Consider the following 16,680-nt stretch of genomic DNA (forward strand, 5'->3'; position numbering starts at 1 on the left):
CAAAACGTTAACTCTGATTTTTCTCCACAGATGCTGCCAGATCTGCTCAGCTTTTTCAGCAATTTCTGTTTTTGTTTCTGATTTACAGCATCTGCAGTTCTTTTGGTTTTTACTAAGAGGTTACTCACCTATCCAACACTCCAAACGAGCACAGGGAGTAGTTTTCACCACATCTGGGGGGTCCACACCAACATTCAGGCACAGAACTAAGGCAACACTGACAGTTTTCATCTAAAACACAAAATATTCCAAATTATTCCAAAAACAGGACCAATCAATGAGTGCAAAGCAACAAAGTACAATTATCACATGCACTTATGAGCTTTTATTTATTTTCAATGTACTCATAATTTGTATGAATTACACTGCAAATGTTATTCCACTGGCTTTTATATGGGTTATGCCTGAAATAAAACTGAAAAGTACAAACAAAAGGTACATTCTTATCTGTGGGGCTTTGATGGTGCGCAGTTACGCTGGTGAGACACGTAATTGAACAAATTTATGAATAAACAATCCCAATCTACTGAATATCCCTTTTAAATAGATGCATAAAAAAAAGGCTTATGGCACAGTGATAAGAGTCCTTCCCTCTTGACCAGAAGGTGCCTCCACACATCACAATATGTTCAAACAGGTTGATTAAAATAACAAGAGAGATTCAGCTTGAAATTATGCACACACACATTTAACAAACGTACATCTCAATAACAGTAGGCATTTGAATGTTTTAACAGTGAAACATTCCAAGGTGCTTTGCAAGAACATTATCAAACACAATTCTGACATCAAGTCACAAAGGAGGATATTAGGATAGAAGACCAAGAGCTTGATCAAAGAGGTAGGTATAAAGGAGTATTTCAAAAGGAGAGAAAAACAGAGGTTGCTAATGATGAAGCAAATGAGGAATTCTTAAAAAATATAGCTAATGTTGATTAGCATTGCAGTTATACTACTTACTTAGTGAATATAACTGACAATGCTGATATTAATAATTACTTCGATAACAAGGTGTAGAGCTGGATGAACACAGCAGGCCAAGCAGCATCAGAGGAGCAGGAAAGCTGACCTTTTGGGTCTGGACCCTTCATTTTCTAAAGAAGGGTCCAGACACGAAACATCAGCTTTCCTCCTCCTCTGATGCTGCTTGGCCTGTGTTCATCCAGCTCTACATCTTGTTATCTCAGATTCTCCAGCATCGGCAGTTCCTACTATCTCTTAATAATTACTTAATTTGGTTAACGCCCATAGGTATATGGCCCATGCTGTCTCTTAATTTCAACTGGTTCAGGATGTTTATAATTATTTCTCCTAACCCACCCAATAGTTGAATTATCCCCACAGCCTGCCTTTAAGTGAAACCATGTCTTTGCCAATAAGGAATTGTTATTTTGGGCTTTTATTTCATCATTATCACCATATTCCAACTAAATTAATTACAGATATACATCTGTGAGACTAATGACAGCCACAGTGTGGTACAGATATTCCTGCAATAGTGAGACTGACCACATAGACTCTAAATTGTCATCAGTATTTCTACTTGGAATACCCACCACATTTTCCAGCATTTCAAATTGGAACCTGTCACAGAAAACAACCGTAGATCAGAAACAGAACAACTAATGTTTATCTCAGCTTTTGCTATTTAAAGGTAATGATCAAATATTGTCAGTGGACTTCTTCTAGCTCTGTCTGTCGATGACACCTTTGTGATTATCAAACGCACAAAACAGGAAGAAATGCAACAACACACAAACAACATCCTCACTGGGATAAAATTCACAAAAGGAGAAGAGAACAACAACTGACTCCCTTTCCTGGACATAATGGCAGAACGCAAAAACAACGGGGAACTCCAGACCAGCGTATATAGAAGGACCACACTTACAGATCAGATACTCAGTTACACTAGCAACCACCCCAACACCACAAATGGAGCTGCATCAGGACACTACTTAAACGAGTCACAACGTATTGTAGTGACTCGGAACTACGCAAAGCAGCACAGAAGCACGTATACGAAGTCTTCAAAATGAACGGATACCTGAAAAACACAACCTGCCATTACCTCCGAGACAGACCACATAGGAAGACACTAAATGACCAGACTCACTAATCACTCTACTGCACATTTCAGAGATGACCACAAGACTACGCAGACCCCTAGATATCAGGGTAGCCCACAAACCAACAACCACCCTACGACAGCTACTGACAAACGTAAAGGATCCTATACGCAAAAACAGGGTAATATATAAAATACCATGCAAGGACTGTGAGAAACACTACATAGGCAAAACCAGAAGAAAACTGACAATACAGACACATGAACACCAACTAGCCACCAAGAGACACGACCAATTCTCACTTGTCTCACTACACACGGAAAAAGAGGGACATGAATTTGACTGGGACAAGACATCCACAATCACACAAGCCGAACAGAGACATGCCAGGGAATTCCTGGAGGCCTGGTATTCTAACCATACTCCATCAACAAACACATTGAATTAGACCCTGTGTACAAACCACTGAGAAACAGAACCGGAAGTGGTACCAAACACCCCAACAAGCTGAGGCATATAAATAACAAGTGGGACAGAATACCAATGCGTCAACAGAGGCACGCTGACGTTGTTACCTAGCAGGGTGACGAAACGTTTGCAACCAAACCCACCGGCTCAGCGAGCATGTCTACAACCTCAAAACGTTAGGGTTTAGACTATCTTAATATATTTTAAGGGAGTTTGGTCTGGTCCATAACTGAAGAATAGAGAATAAATTCTCCACATCACTCTTCTCCTGAAAATGACAGCTAATACTGCAATATGATTTTAGAGATGCCTGCAGTTCATCGGTACCACTGCTTTTCATCAGGCAGCCTTGGTCACAAAAGCCAGCAGCTTTTGAATTCTTTTTGTGCAATGTTAGGAGGAATGATGAACTGCCTAGTTCATTCCTGCATGCTTCAAAGTGAGAAATGGAAGTCATGATAACAGGAACAGGACTGATCTTTCTGTTACTTCACGCCAAGGGAAACTGAAAGCATATGCAGAGACTTTGCTGCTACTTTACCTGAAACTGGCCAACAGAACTAAAAAAGGATATTCTTGGCCAGATGTTTAAGCATCACAAAAAGCAGTGGCAGAACCCACTAAACAATAACAAGTCCAATTTCCAATTACGCTTAAAAGTCCACTTCCAAGCATGGTACTCAAATCAATTTGTTCTACAATCAAAAAAATTTTAAAATGTTTCAAATCTTAAATTTAACCACAAAATGCTGGAAATACATGGATCAGATCAGAATCTAGAGATGATGCTCATCAAAACCTGCTCACTTTGTTTTGCAGTACCTCAGACTGACTGCAATCTACAGAGCCTCATATATTGATCCAGACTGCACCAATAGGAGGAAGACCAAGGAGGTCAACACATTTGTTCTCAAATCCACATAGGAATCAAAAAGTCATGCAGAATTATAAACATTCTTCAGAACAAAACATTGTTTTCAGCTTCTGCAAACATAAATCAACTAGAGTCATTAAGAAACCACTCATCCCAAAATGTGAACAGCATGTCTTCCTTTTTGCAGTATACTGAAGTAAAAAACAGTAGTTAATCTTACTTAAATCACTCCAATGGTTTCAACAGTGTTACAAGCAATTTAACACAGTCTATTTAACCAAGCCTCCACAAGAGTTTTGGCTCTAAGTGCCACAGGATTGTTGTTAAGTAAATTCATCCACAGTGGAATATCAAGTGGCGCGTGGCTCTCAAATAACACCATTAAGTATTTTAAATGTCACTTGTAATATATTATAATAAGCTGCAGTAATGTAGCCAATGTTATCAATAAATCTATAATAACTGCAAAAGTTTGCAGGAGAACCACTGAAGAAGCACGTCTGCCATGGTCTATCTGAAGCAACTCAGAATTCAAATATATTCAAGAGGGAGAAAAAAAAATCAAAAAAAGACGGACAAAAGTAATGCTGTACTTTCACAAATGATGCTGTCCATTTAAAGCTGCAAATTAACACAATCCATTGAGGAACTTTACTGTGCTTTAAATTCTTTACATGCAGCCTTCAGTATTGCCCGAGTGCTTCCTAATACCTCGCTTGGGAATTCCCTGTCTTGTTCATTTTCCACCTTTTACATCTTAACACAGCTAAACTTGATTTAAAAAAGGCACCATTTCGATGTTCTGGAAGGAAGGAATATACAAGCCCAGGTGTAAAGATAACCTAGCTGACAACCCCAGCAAATTTTCACATCCTACCACTTAACAGATCAGTTCTTGAAAGCTTAGCATTTGGAGATAGTAATAAGGCACGCTGAGTGACTACTCCACCACGGATCATCAAAAATATGCCTTCTCCATTCCAGTTTCCTTTCTGTACAGCTTCTTTTATAGGCAGTGGAAAAGAAACAAAATATACAATATGGTAAATTGCAGCATCAAAAGTTTCAAATATTGAATTTGTTTTTATTTTCACTGCCACTTTATGTTGCTTCAACTTACCACTTTTGATATCTGTATCACTTCTACACTAAAGATATATATGTAGTCATCTCATGAAACAAAATGCCAAAACATCAATGAGGATTTTTATTGCATATCTTTTTTTGAAAAGTAATTCCATTAACATCCCATTAGCATTTCGATTAACTCCTTAGTCAGGTTAATTATTTTTTAGGATTCACATTAATGACAGTTAAATAGAAAATGAAAAACAAGAATAAAAAGGGCATTCAATGTTCTTTCAGGTCCTCTGGAAGAATCAGTTTCATCTTCTACAGCTTTGGCATGGAGTCTATATTCTTTTACTTCCTGATGAATCAATACCCTTGCATTTTTTCCACAAATACCAACTGACTTGGCACTCATTCTGTCACAGAGCAATTTAATCGTGAGAAGACAATTCTTTCACTGACATTTAGTTCAGCTATTCAAAGTCTCATACACTGTCCCCCTCATGGGCGTCACTATGCCCGACCCACAGTAAAATTGGTTAAATTGTGCCACTGTTCAATTTTTTTTTTCCTTTATGAAATTTTAATAATGTTGTCTTATTATTTTTTGTTCCCCTTTCAGATGATCTTTGACTTCACCTGGCCTTGCTTGTCATGAATGTGGATGCAAGGAGTCCAGGATAAGGTCCCTTACCTTCACGCTGATCCTGCTATTCAGTCTCTCAATTCCAAACTTCCTTTAGTTACTCAACTTCCTTTCCATCTTGTCTGTCCACCATAGTACCAAATATTGGGTATCAGTCTCCTTTTTACTCACTCATGGGCTTCCAACTATTGCCACTTTCTCTTTTTGCCTTCTTCTGTCCCTCATATTGGTGCTTATCCCCTACTTTCTCCGTTCACAAGCATCAGCGCTTAGAAGGCTTCATAACTCGGAGCTGGGTCTTGGGTATTAGTCATTGGTCATTTACAAGTGAATAAACCTGTTTCACCTCCAATATCTGCCATGTTTAATGTTGTAAAGTGGGACTGAGGATTGAGCAAAACATGTCTAAATACTTCTTAACTTTAGGTACTGAAATGGAGTGCTACACACCACTGCCAAGGTTTTTCATCTGAATGAAGAGTTTGCTGCAGTCACTGAGTAGTTCTAATATTTAAATGATTCAGATATTTGCAAAATCATTCTGTCCGACATATTTTATGTCCTTGTTAATCCTCCTGACCAGCTGCACTTGGATAGAGGTTTAATGAAACATCAATATTTTGGGATAAATTTATCCTTCAGAACCCTCTCCCTAATCAAGTTTATTATTTCTCCATATCATTGGGTTGAACCTCGAAATTTACTAAGCTCCAGTCTGTTAATCATCATTAGATTATGCTCATGCTTTTTACTTAAGGTTAACATTAAACTATCAGCACTGTATATAAAATTAATGTACATTACAGTGTTTCTTGTAGTATTTCACCACATGAGTTTATGCCAGCTCTGAAAGAGCTAAACATTTTGGCTCATTATCATTTGAACTATTCACTTTTATCAACATCCGGCTCTGTGTATTCATTGACAACCGCCCAATTCCATCTAATGACAACCAGAGCGATTGGCAACCATTCCATACTGGATGAGCAGAAACTTCTTCCAACTAAATCTTGGTAAAACCGAAGCGGTTGTCTTCAAATACTATCACAAACTTCATTCACCAGCCACTGAAACAATCCTGTTCCTCACTACTGTTCGAGCCCAAACCAAACTGCAGGCAATTTTGTACCTTCTTTGGTCTGACAACAAGCATCCAATCATTTAACCATGCCATCACTAAGACAAACTAATTCGATATAGCCTCTCCTGAAACCTTCATCTATGTCTTTTTCTAGAAAGCCTAACCTAGAGCCTAACTTTTCCAGAACATTCCTAGTTGGCCTCTGTTTTCTACATAAATTTGAGGTCATTCAACAGACTGCCCCTGTCTCAATTTGCACTGATACCTCTCTATCCATCACTCCTAAGCTTGCTAACCTACACCAGTCCCAGTTTAAACAATTCTACAATTTGAAAATTCTCATCCTCACTTCCAAATCACACCATAGCCTTACCTTCCCCATCGCTAATTTCCTCCAGCACAACATTTCTCCAATTCTGGTTTCTACAGAAACCCATTGGACACCGTGTTACTAAAAGACCACATACCAAGACTCTAAGGATCTAGCAAAAGCTGCCTTGTGCGATCTCAGCTGCAAAGTGGAGTTTCAAGAATTCTGGACTGGGCAGAAAGCTAGGATTTCCTGTTAACTGCCACCTTGGGATAAGACTTAAGTGATGGACCTGGAAAGCACACGTCACGTTTCATTGCACATTTCTGGCTGTTATCCCAAAGCTCTTAAAAACAAATTCCCTCATTAAGCCATTCTAGCCTCTTTTAAGACAGTCCTTAAATCATTTGACAAAGTGCTATACAGATCTATTCTGCTGCTATAATTTACCTCCTGAACTGTTCCATCACTGTTCCTGCTGATTCAATCTGCACCCTAGAAACCATCTGCTGAAAAATGTTTCTCCTGACCACTCTCAATCGTATGCTTATTTTAATGTACACCTTTCATTTACCCACTAAATGGCCATAAGGAATTGTTTCTTTTCTCAATTTACCCCAACAAAATCTGCAAATTCCGAATATCTCCATCACATCAAGTGGTATCACTCTTCCAGTATAAAGGGTCTACATTTCTCTCATCTGTAGTTAAAAGCAAAGCTGTCCATCCCAACTGCCACCCAATTTATTTTTGTTCTCTCTCCTAGCCTTGACGTCCTCTGTTAAATAGAACACCCTAAGTTACACAACCTTCCAGCCAACGATCTCGATTCCAATGATCTTGATTCAAATTATAAAACTTTTAAAAGATTTGTGTACCTCATGCATATAAAAATGTGGAACTACAATAAAATTAAGTCCAGTTTTCATATATAGTTCTCAAACATTCTATTGGAAATAATAGAGTAAACCATGCACGATAAATCTACACAAAATAATATGCCTATTTATATGGTTGATACCAAGTCAGATTGGTGTAACATTCAGGAGGAAAAAGTAAATTATATAGTCTACTTGGTAATTCATTAAACAGCCGACTTGATAATTCAGAGATGCTGTTTTGCTCAAAAAATTCTAGTTACCCAAAAATTCAAATTAAGTCATTATATCAAAATGGCACAACAGCTCTTTAAACACTGTGGATTTAAATTATTCAGTTAGTAAATTTGAATTAACAGTAGTTTGTCATTTTAAAGAGAACAATTTTGTGAATTGATAAATTTCACTAAACATTCATTAGAATTCATTTTCATTGACAGAAACAGATGCTCCAGCAATAAAATTCTGCCAAATTAACTTGTTCAGAATTTAAAAGAAAACTAGTTTCACATATGATTGAAGAATTTTGAAAACAATCTTGACCGAACAGCCAGAGAGATTGCTTTGTGCACTATATGTCAAGACCACCTGTCATGTGAACTGGCTATTGAATTACTCACTACGTATTGGAAAGCTTAGCTAATCGAGAAGGCAGCTTGTTAGGGTTGAGGAAAGTACATGTTGCATTTTCTTGAAATGCCATCTTCCTCTGCAAAGATTGCTTCGCCAAAGGGCTCCTGAGCCACACAACTATTGAGGTTCGACCACGATAGAGTTGCAAAGCACCATTTCTTCAATCTGACATTGCATTCAAATCGATAAATATGTACTTGCCTGAACAGTTAAAACAAGGGATTATTTCACACAAATCAAGAATAAACATCTATAAAAAAAAGTTACAGGCATGAACTCAAAGGAGGCTCTTCAAACTAGTACAAACTGGTGGAAATTACATTAGCGAGAGAAAACTACACTCTGAAGAAGGGTCCTGACTCAAAACATCAACTTTCCTGCTCCTCTGATGCTGCCTGGCCTATTGTGTTCCTCCAGCTCCACACTCTTAACACTTTGCTACTAGTTACCAATGTCTGCTGATGCAGGCTCCAGGCTTTCAGCATTGCACCTTCAGGTGATTACTATCCAATTCTCTGGGGTCTCATGTCATGAACATGTCCACATTAAAGCTATTGCCCTTTCTTCCAAGACACTGCTTCCACAACCGATTGTTGTCAGGTCCCATACGGTCATTTTCATGAATTTCAATTTCCAAACAATCGTCATACTGGACGGTATTAAATTTTAGTATTTTCGTTAACCTATTAGTATCAATTAATTCCTAAACCAAGATTGCACTACCATTTTGTTAAGTGAATTCAAATGCCAGGCAGTAGACTGTAGGGTAGCATTTGGTGGCAACACCTCTGTAAATTCACACTTGTAAGCTTTTAAAAGTAAGGTTGCCTTTCTCGTCAGCATAGCCTGTGTATCTAAAGTGCAATAACAATGTAGCAAAAAAACATTAGAAACCATTATATCTTGGAATGTTGGGAAATTTTGTAACCTTTTGTGGAGTATAATCAGAGCATTGAGAATTTCTGCCAAATTTATTATAAAAACAAAACTCAACAGTAGCAAAAAAAGCCAGAAGTGCTAGAAAGCACGGGATAACCCACTTGCCTATTTTGCCTTAACACAGTCCTTAAAACATCAGCCAAGTTTTTATCACCCTTTTCAATCTTTGTCTCATCAGCCATTTTTCTTTCAGCATCTGAAGTACCTTAAGATTTTTTGTTTTACTACAGGTGGTTGTTGTATCTACTTAAATTACCCATAGCTCAAACAGGCAACTTGTCAAAAAATAATTCTGTATCATTTTCTTTAGAAGGTCCTTGCAAAAGAAGCAGCGCATCATCCAAATTCCCTTCCAGCTCTCCCTCTCAGTAAACAGTCGGCTGCACATTAACACTTCTGTTTGACTCCTCGCAATAGCAAGTTCTCCACTTTGCAATAATAGCCCTCAACAATCTTCGCTAAGACATTACTGAGTTCTACAATTACTAGTGAATACCAGTCCATCAGCTCAACAATAACAATAGGGTTCCACAGCTGCTGGTAAGCAGCACAAGAAAGGTATGTTAGCTGCTTCCATTCTTGAAACATTAAAACCAAAGCCATCTTTTATGGATCATCCATATAATGTTATTGCTTATCCATCTAATGGCACTATGCCTGATATTTAATGTCCAGAAAACCAATTCACATAATAATGGTACTTATAGTAACAACAGATAGCCATAAACAATAACTTCAGTTCAAATCAAAATATTTTTGTCTTCCGTTTCAAATCGACTTATGCTTTGAGTACAGTTCATTCAGCTCAACTGGTTTATACCAGTGTTTGTGCTCCACAGGAATCTCCTCCCATCCTACCAACATGTCTCCAATGACATTTTCCCTCAAGCACTCATGCAGCTTTTCTTTAAATACATCAATGCTCTTCACCTCAACCACTCCATGAGGCAGCAAGTTCCACATTCTCTGCACTTCAAGCATAGAGCTTTCTCCTCAGTGACTCAGTTAGTTTATTAGGAAACATTTCCCAGAACTCAAAATATTTCATCTGCGACTACTACATTAAACCTTTTGTAATCAAAGAAATCTCTAAAAGTTTTGGTCTGCTCTTTTCTAGAAAAAAAGAGCCCCAACCTGATAAATCTCCGCTAGATACCACCTGTCTGCTCTATAAGCAAATCTTGTCTGCATCTTCTCCAGTGCTTTTATATCATTTCCGTATACATCCAACTTCTCTTGGAAACAGTGCCTGAAGAATGAGAATCTCAGATATCCATCTTAAGAATTCTGTCAGGAATTCTCATGATACCACACAGTGACCCGCTGCTCTGACCTGGTCCCTATCAGAAAGAGGAGCCCTTCAGTCCACCTTGCTGTGGGGTGGATTCAACCTCATTTCCTAGAGGGAAAGAGGTCAAGGTCAGCGTCAACCAGTCACCCAAGACAGAAAGCAGCCCCTCAACACTATCAATCACAAATCTAATTCTACTTCTGATGTCTTTCTTGATAACTTGTACCCTTCAACGCTAACCCACTGAGGTACACAAATCTTTTTTGGAAAAGAGAAATTGCTGGAAAAGCTCAGCAGGTCTGGCAGCATCTGTGGAGAGAAATCAGAGTTAACATTTCAGGTCCAGAGACCCTTCCTTACAACTAGCCAAGTTCTGAGAAGGGTCACCAGACCCAAAACATTAACTCCGATTTCTCCCCACAGATGCTGCCAGACCTGCTGAGCGTTTCCAGCAGTTATTGCGGTTTTCATTAGTATTTAACTCACTGCCACACCTCTTCCAGGCATATCCAACTTGAAGAAGTTCTGCTCCTTTCTCCAACAAGATTTCCATTCCAATCCTTTCTCTTGTCCACCGTCATTAATCTCTCTGTAGCGCCTGGTGTTTGACAAGGTATTTGTTAAAACTCGTTTCCACAGCCACATCACGTTCTTCAGTAACTGCCTCCAGCTCAGACTCCCACTACATGGATTCCAATTCAAGTTTCATCCTTCACATTTTGAATCCACCCAGGATCATAAGCATCTCCATGATGTTCAAAGTTCCACAGACAGCTGCTCTCACCAAATCCTGAGATCCACACTCAGTGCCATGCATCATCAATTCCACTCAACCCCTCTCTCCAACAGCACCGCCTCACACTGGCTCAGAGGTGCACTGCTCCCCAGTTCCACTTAAGTCTCGGCTCATTCAACATACCAACAAAAAACTTTTCTTTTCCTTTCAGGCATCAAGGTCTACGAGATGCAACAACTCAGAGATACTCACGACCCTCTGGAACCTCCCTCCCCTTTCCCAACCCCACCTTCTGCTACTCTTCACTATCCCTCCCAACCTTCTGCTCTCTAATGCTGAACATTCTGTACTCAGCAAAGGTCTCAGTTTTATCCCACTGCGTCCCCATCTTAATGAATTTCAGGCACGACATGATGTTGATCTCTTCGTCTGTCGCCTTTGCCTCCATGCCCATTTCTTTGGGCAGAAGTCCTCTCCCCATGCCACACATCCCTTTGCCAACCTCCAACGCTCTCCCTCCGCCTGGACAGCTCCCTCTGGCCTTGTACCTCCACTCCACCTCTTCACGCAGAACTGTCAACATGGCATTGGTTGCCTCAATTTCTCGGTCTCCCAGTACGCATTCCAACCCATCCTCCCGTGAACCGACTGCACTCTATGCTCTCAGGTCCAACCCTGACTTTGTAATTAAGCCTGCCAATAAGGGTGGTGCTGTTGTAGTCTGGCGTACTGACCTCTACACGGCAGAGGCTGAGCACCACCTCTCAGATACCTTCTATCTGCCCCGGACCATGACCCCAACATGGAACATCAGGCCACTGTGTCCACAATAGTCACCAACCTCATTTCATCTGGTGATCTTGCACACCCCCACTGCCTCCAAGCTGACAGTCTCCCAACCCCGCAGAGCTCACTTCTACCTCCTTCCCAAAAATCCACAAACAGGACTGCCCAGGCAGATCTATTGTTTCTGCCTTCTCCTGTCCCACAGAATTCATCTTGTCCTACCTAGACTTGGGTTCTTCTCCCCTTGCCCAGTTCTTGCCCACTTTCTTCCATGATTCCTCTGGTGCTTTGCGCCAGTTAAAGCAGTTCTGAGGAAGGGTCACTGGACCCAAAACGTTAACTCTGATTTCTCTCCACAGATGCTGCCAGACCTGCTCAGCTTTTCCAGCAATTTCTGTTTTTGTTTCCAATTTCCAGCATCCGCAATTATTTCGGTTTTCACACAAATCTTTCCTCCTGTTCAACTGCATAATCCCAACATCATTTACGAAGATTCTCTTGAGAAAGTCAAGATGTATTGTTCAACTGGTCTCTATTGTTCAGTAAACTCATAGGGAAAGCGGGGTTTTTTCACCTTCAAGGCCATCTCACCGATCTGCCCATTAAAAACAGTGCATGGTCATCGTTTAACTTTGAAAATTGCTTAAGAAGTGTTTGATCATCTCTAGTAATTGAAAGATGAATGGGCTTCAGCCAAGCTAACAAATAAAGCTGCTTTTTATGGCCAATAAATTGAGATATCATATTCAGACTGCAACACAACATTCATTTCCCTAAAGCTGGAGCTGTACCAGAGTGCTGGCTGTTGATAGATATGCACTATTTCAACACCTGTTTGCTGGACAGAAACCAGTCATGAAGTAAATCTGGAATGCCGTAGTAATGAAGCATGGATAACTTAAATTTCCAACACCGCTTTTAGTGGCCTTTTGATACTGTTCCATTTCAACACCTTACAAAACACAAATCACACTTTACTGCAGAACGTTAATAAATACCACTCAAAGTATGCATCAGTTGTATACTTAAAACATTAATATCTTTAACTAATATGTAAAATACTTGCATTAATGCAAAGGAAGTTGCAAGAATACTTATGGAAAGGGAAGAGGGATATAGAGGAAAGAAAATACACCAAGCATAGACAGGAAAAATTTCTGTGCAGACCAAAAGAACTTGACTGTCTTTTCAAGTGTTGAGGTTTTTGATGGAAGGGGTTGAAGTATCTAGACAATATGGTTTTAGGAGAGTTTTGAAAGAATAAAAACAAAAATGTCTGAAGCACTGCACCCAAAGATGAAACTAAAAATATTGAAAAGTTGAGAGTTCTTTTCCTTCAAGCAAGCTTTTTTATCTCTGCTGCCACGGTCACCACCCTGTTTTAAGTGCTCCAAGGCACCCCGAGGGACAACTGATCAAATGTTTGATGTGATAACGGCTCCAAAGTCAAAAGGCTAAGATATATGACAGATGATTTAAGCAGAATGGGTTGAAACCTATAGAAGAATCTGGCAAAATGGACAAGGATCTTGTTACATGAAGGTACAGAACCAGTGGAGCTTGCAAATGACAGCAATAATGGATGTGTGGGGGCTGTACACGTGAAGTTACTCCATCCTTAGATTAGAAACTTTACTCGATCCAAGTAGTGAGAAGGAACTTGCAAGTTATTAATTATTATTCAAAAAAAACTATAAAAATTTTGATGTATATCGCAGACTTCACCATTGTCATCTTTGTCTAACTTATTTCAAGAGATTCTTCCCTGGTAGTTTGAGCAAAACTCTAAATTCCTATCAACTTTTAAGTTCCACGTCGTTGGTTGCTTTCCCTGGCACGGTACACATATGCGCATCCAGGAAGTCTATCTCTGCTAATCCCCTTCAGTTTAAATCAAATTCTCAACTGACGTGTCTTAAATTCTTTTTCTCGAAAAAGATTATTGTTTTGTTGTTTAGAGTGTATATTCAATTCTACCCACGCTGGTGTAGATAAGTATCGTTTTCATCTCATTATACTTATGACTTTAGTACTTTCTACACACATTTATATTTGATCACGGACAGGTAATTCTGCATTGATGGGCATATTGCAGTTATTTAGCACAGGACACAAAAGATCTCATCTAAATTAATTTCAAGGTCAGAAAGTAATAGTTTACAGTTGCCATCAGCAGCAAATGATAAATTAGATGCCAAGTAAGGGCTGAAAACAACATGTAATATCACAAAGTCTTTTTAACTGGCAAGACCAACTCGTTCTCTGCCTGTGGCAGTGTACTTTGCAAGAGATCTAATTAGGAAATTCACACATCTGCAATGCAGCCCAGTACTGAATAATTCTGTGCACGTTTTCACGCCAATACAATATCCATAACCACTGTATCTACCAGTTTGGTATGGACCAGAAACTGAACTTTGCACCTTGCTGCTTCACATTAAACTTACAGTATAAAAAAAGCAGCTGATTAAAACAAAATGGCTTTTCCAGAGTAAAGACATCTATGCAACAGTACCAAGACACTCAAACCAAAAAATATTAGCTTTCATCTCCAAGAAGAGAGAAGTAAGTTGGTGCCAGCCATGCAGCAGTAAAGTTGCTGCAATTGGTCTCTGCATTCAAAACCTAGGTCAGTCACAGCACACAATGGGTTGCTGTTTCACCTCCAGAACAAATGGTTGCAGATTTAAGTGCCACACCAAAAACTTCAGCACAAAAATCCAGCAGATGCCCAGTTAAGAGAATGCATAGTCAGAGAAAACATCTTTCAGTTGAGATGTTAAACCAAGGCCCCACCTGTTCATCCAAATAGAGATAAAAACACTTATTTGAAAGAGCAGGTGAGTTTTCTCTGGTATCTTGACTGATATTAACACTCAACCAAACGTCAAATAAATCATGTCGTCACTGTCACACCAGTGATTGCAAAGCTGTGTGCAAACTGGCTGCTGCAATTCCACATTGTGCCAATCACACACTTCAAAAGCACTTTGTGATGTCCTGAAATTGTGAAAGGTGCTATATAAACACAAGTCTTCCTTCCTTCCTTTCCTGGCTTAAAGGGGAATCAATTGCACTTTCTGCATTTGACTGCTATACAAAATACTCCTTGTTAAAAGAGTCGGAGTCATACAGCACAAAAATAGGCCCTTTAGTCCAACCAATCCATGCCAACCATAATCCCAAACTAAACTAGTCCCACCTGCCTGCGCTTGGCCCATAGCCCTCCAAACATTTCTTATTCATGTACTTATCCAAACATCTTTTAAATGTTGTAACTGCATCTTACTTCACCACTTCCTCTGGAAGTTTATTCCACATACGAACCACTGTGTAAAAAAGTTGCCCCTCATGTCTTCTTAAAAATCTTTCTCCTCTCATCTTAAAAATATGTTCCCTAGTCCCCTCTAGGGAAACTCACCTGCCATTCACATTATCTATACCCCTCATGATTTTATAAACCTCCATAAAGTTCACCTCTCAACCTCCTATGCTCCAGTGAAAAAAGTCCCAGCCTATCCTTATAATTCAAACCTTCCATTCCCAGCAACATTCATATCTTTTCTGAATCCTCTCCAACTTAATAATATCCTTCCTATAAACAGGGCACACAGTAGTCCAGAAGAAACCTCACCAACATCCTGTACAATCTCAACATGATGCCTGAACTCTCTGTTCAACAACATTACCCAAGGCCCTAAATGTAGGAGTCCTGCCCTTGTTTGTTTTACCTTGCATTTATCCAAATTAAACTCCATCTGCCACTTCTCAACCCATTGTCCCGATTGATCAAGATCTATTTGTAATCTTAGATAACCTTCTTCACTGTTCACTATACCACCAATTTTGGTGTAATCTGCAAACTTCCTAACCATGCCTCCTATAGTTTCATCTAAATCATTTATATAAAATGATAAACAGAAATGGACCCAGCACCGATCCTTGCGGACCACCACTGGTAACAGACCTCCAGTCCAAAAACAACCCTCTGCCACCACTCGGTCTCCTGCCATTAAGCCAATTTTGTATCCAATTGGCAAGCTCTCCCCGAATCCCATGTGACCTAGTAACATTATTAATCAGTCTACCATGTGGAACCTTATCAAAGGCTTTACTAAATTCCAAGTAAACAACATCTACTGCTCTGCTCTCATCAATCTTCTTGGTTACTGCCTCAAAAAACTCAGTCAAGTTTGAGAGACACGGGGAAATGAGGTGTACACATCTTCAGTGGAACGTTTGATAGCTTTTACAGTTAAACGGCCTTGCAACAATATAGTGCAACTGCCTGTTGCTCATCTGTGAGGCTTAGTACCAGAGTAGCTTGAACTTTGTAGTGCCTAACTACAGTCGTCACCTTCAATAAAAGAAACAAGGGATTTGCAGATGAAAAAAGATCACAATTTCTTACAGAAATACAGAATTCTGAAAGTATCCAAACAAATAACTGTGCGATCAGTCATCAGCAGACTGAAACTGAAACTGTTCTAATCAACTTAAAGGCTTCTGTATCAATCTATCTCAAATTTACATTATACTGATATCAGAAATACCTTTCTCAGAAAATAAACTCTTTAGTGTACCTTCAAACTCAATTGCTTCAGAATGCATAATCCAGAGGTAGTATGCATGAGCATCCAACAATATCTATTGGATTGCCTTACAAAGTTTTATCTAAACTTGAAATGAACAAAAACACAAGTATTAGGTAAAGAACAAATGAAAGTCATATCATTTGTTATGCTAAATGTTTCTTTTAATTAGAGAAAGGACACACAACTCCAGTCAATATAAGGTGCTGCTCTAAATTCTGCGAACTGTTTCCCTGTTTACTTGTTACAATTTGACCATGCACCTTGCCTCCAAGTCTCAGGTCATCCCCAATCCCAATAAAGTCC

At 39.3% G+C, this 16,680-nt stretch overlaps 1 protein-coding gene across 1 annotated transcript in view; it reads right to left on the minus strand.

The window, feature by feature from the left end:
- Nucleotides 1–16,680, minus strand: part of rptor (regulatory associated protein of MTOR, complex 1) — a 362,931-nt gene that overhangs the window by 329,465 nt on the left and 16,786 nt on the right. Inside the window, exon 2 of the mRNA XM_048611098.1 lies at nt 129–231. Within this exon, the coding sequence (XP_048467055.1) occupies nt 129–231 (103 nt within the window). The remainder of the gene's footprint in view (nt 1–128; nt 232–16,680) is intronic.

The sequence above is a fragment of the Rhincodon typus genome, chromosome 23 (assembly GCF_021869965.1).
Source record: "Rhincodon typus isolate 14 chromosome 23, sRhiTyp1.1, whole genome shotgun sequence".
Lineage (NCBI taxonomy): Eukaryota > Metazoa > Chordata > Chondrichthyes > Orectolobiformes > Rhincodontidae > Rhincodon > Rhincodon typus.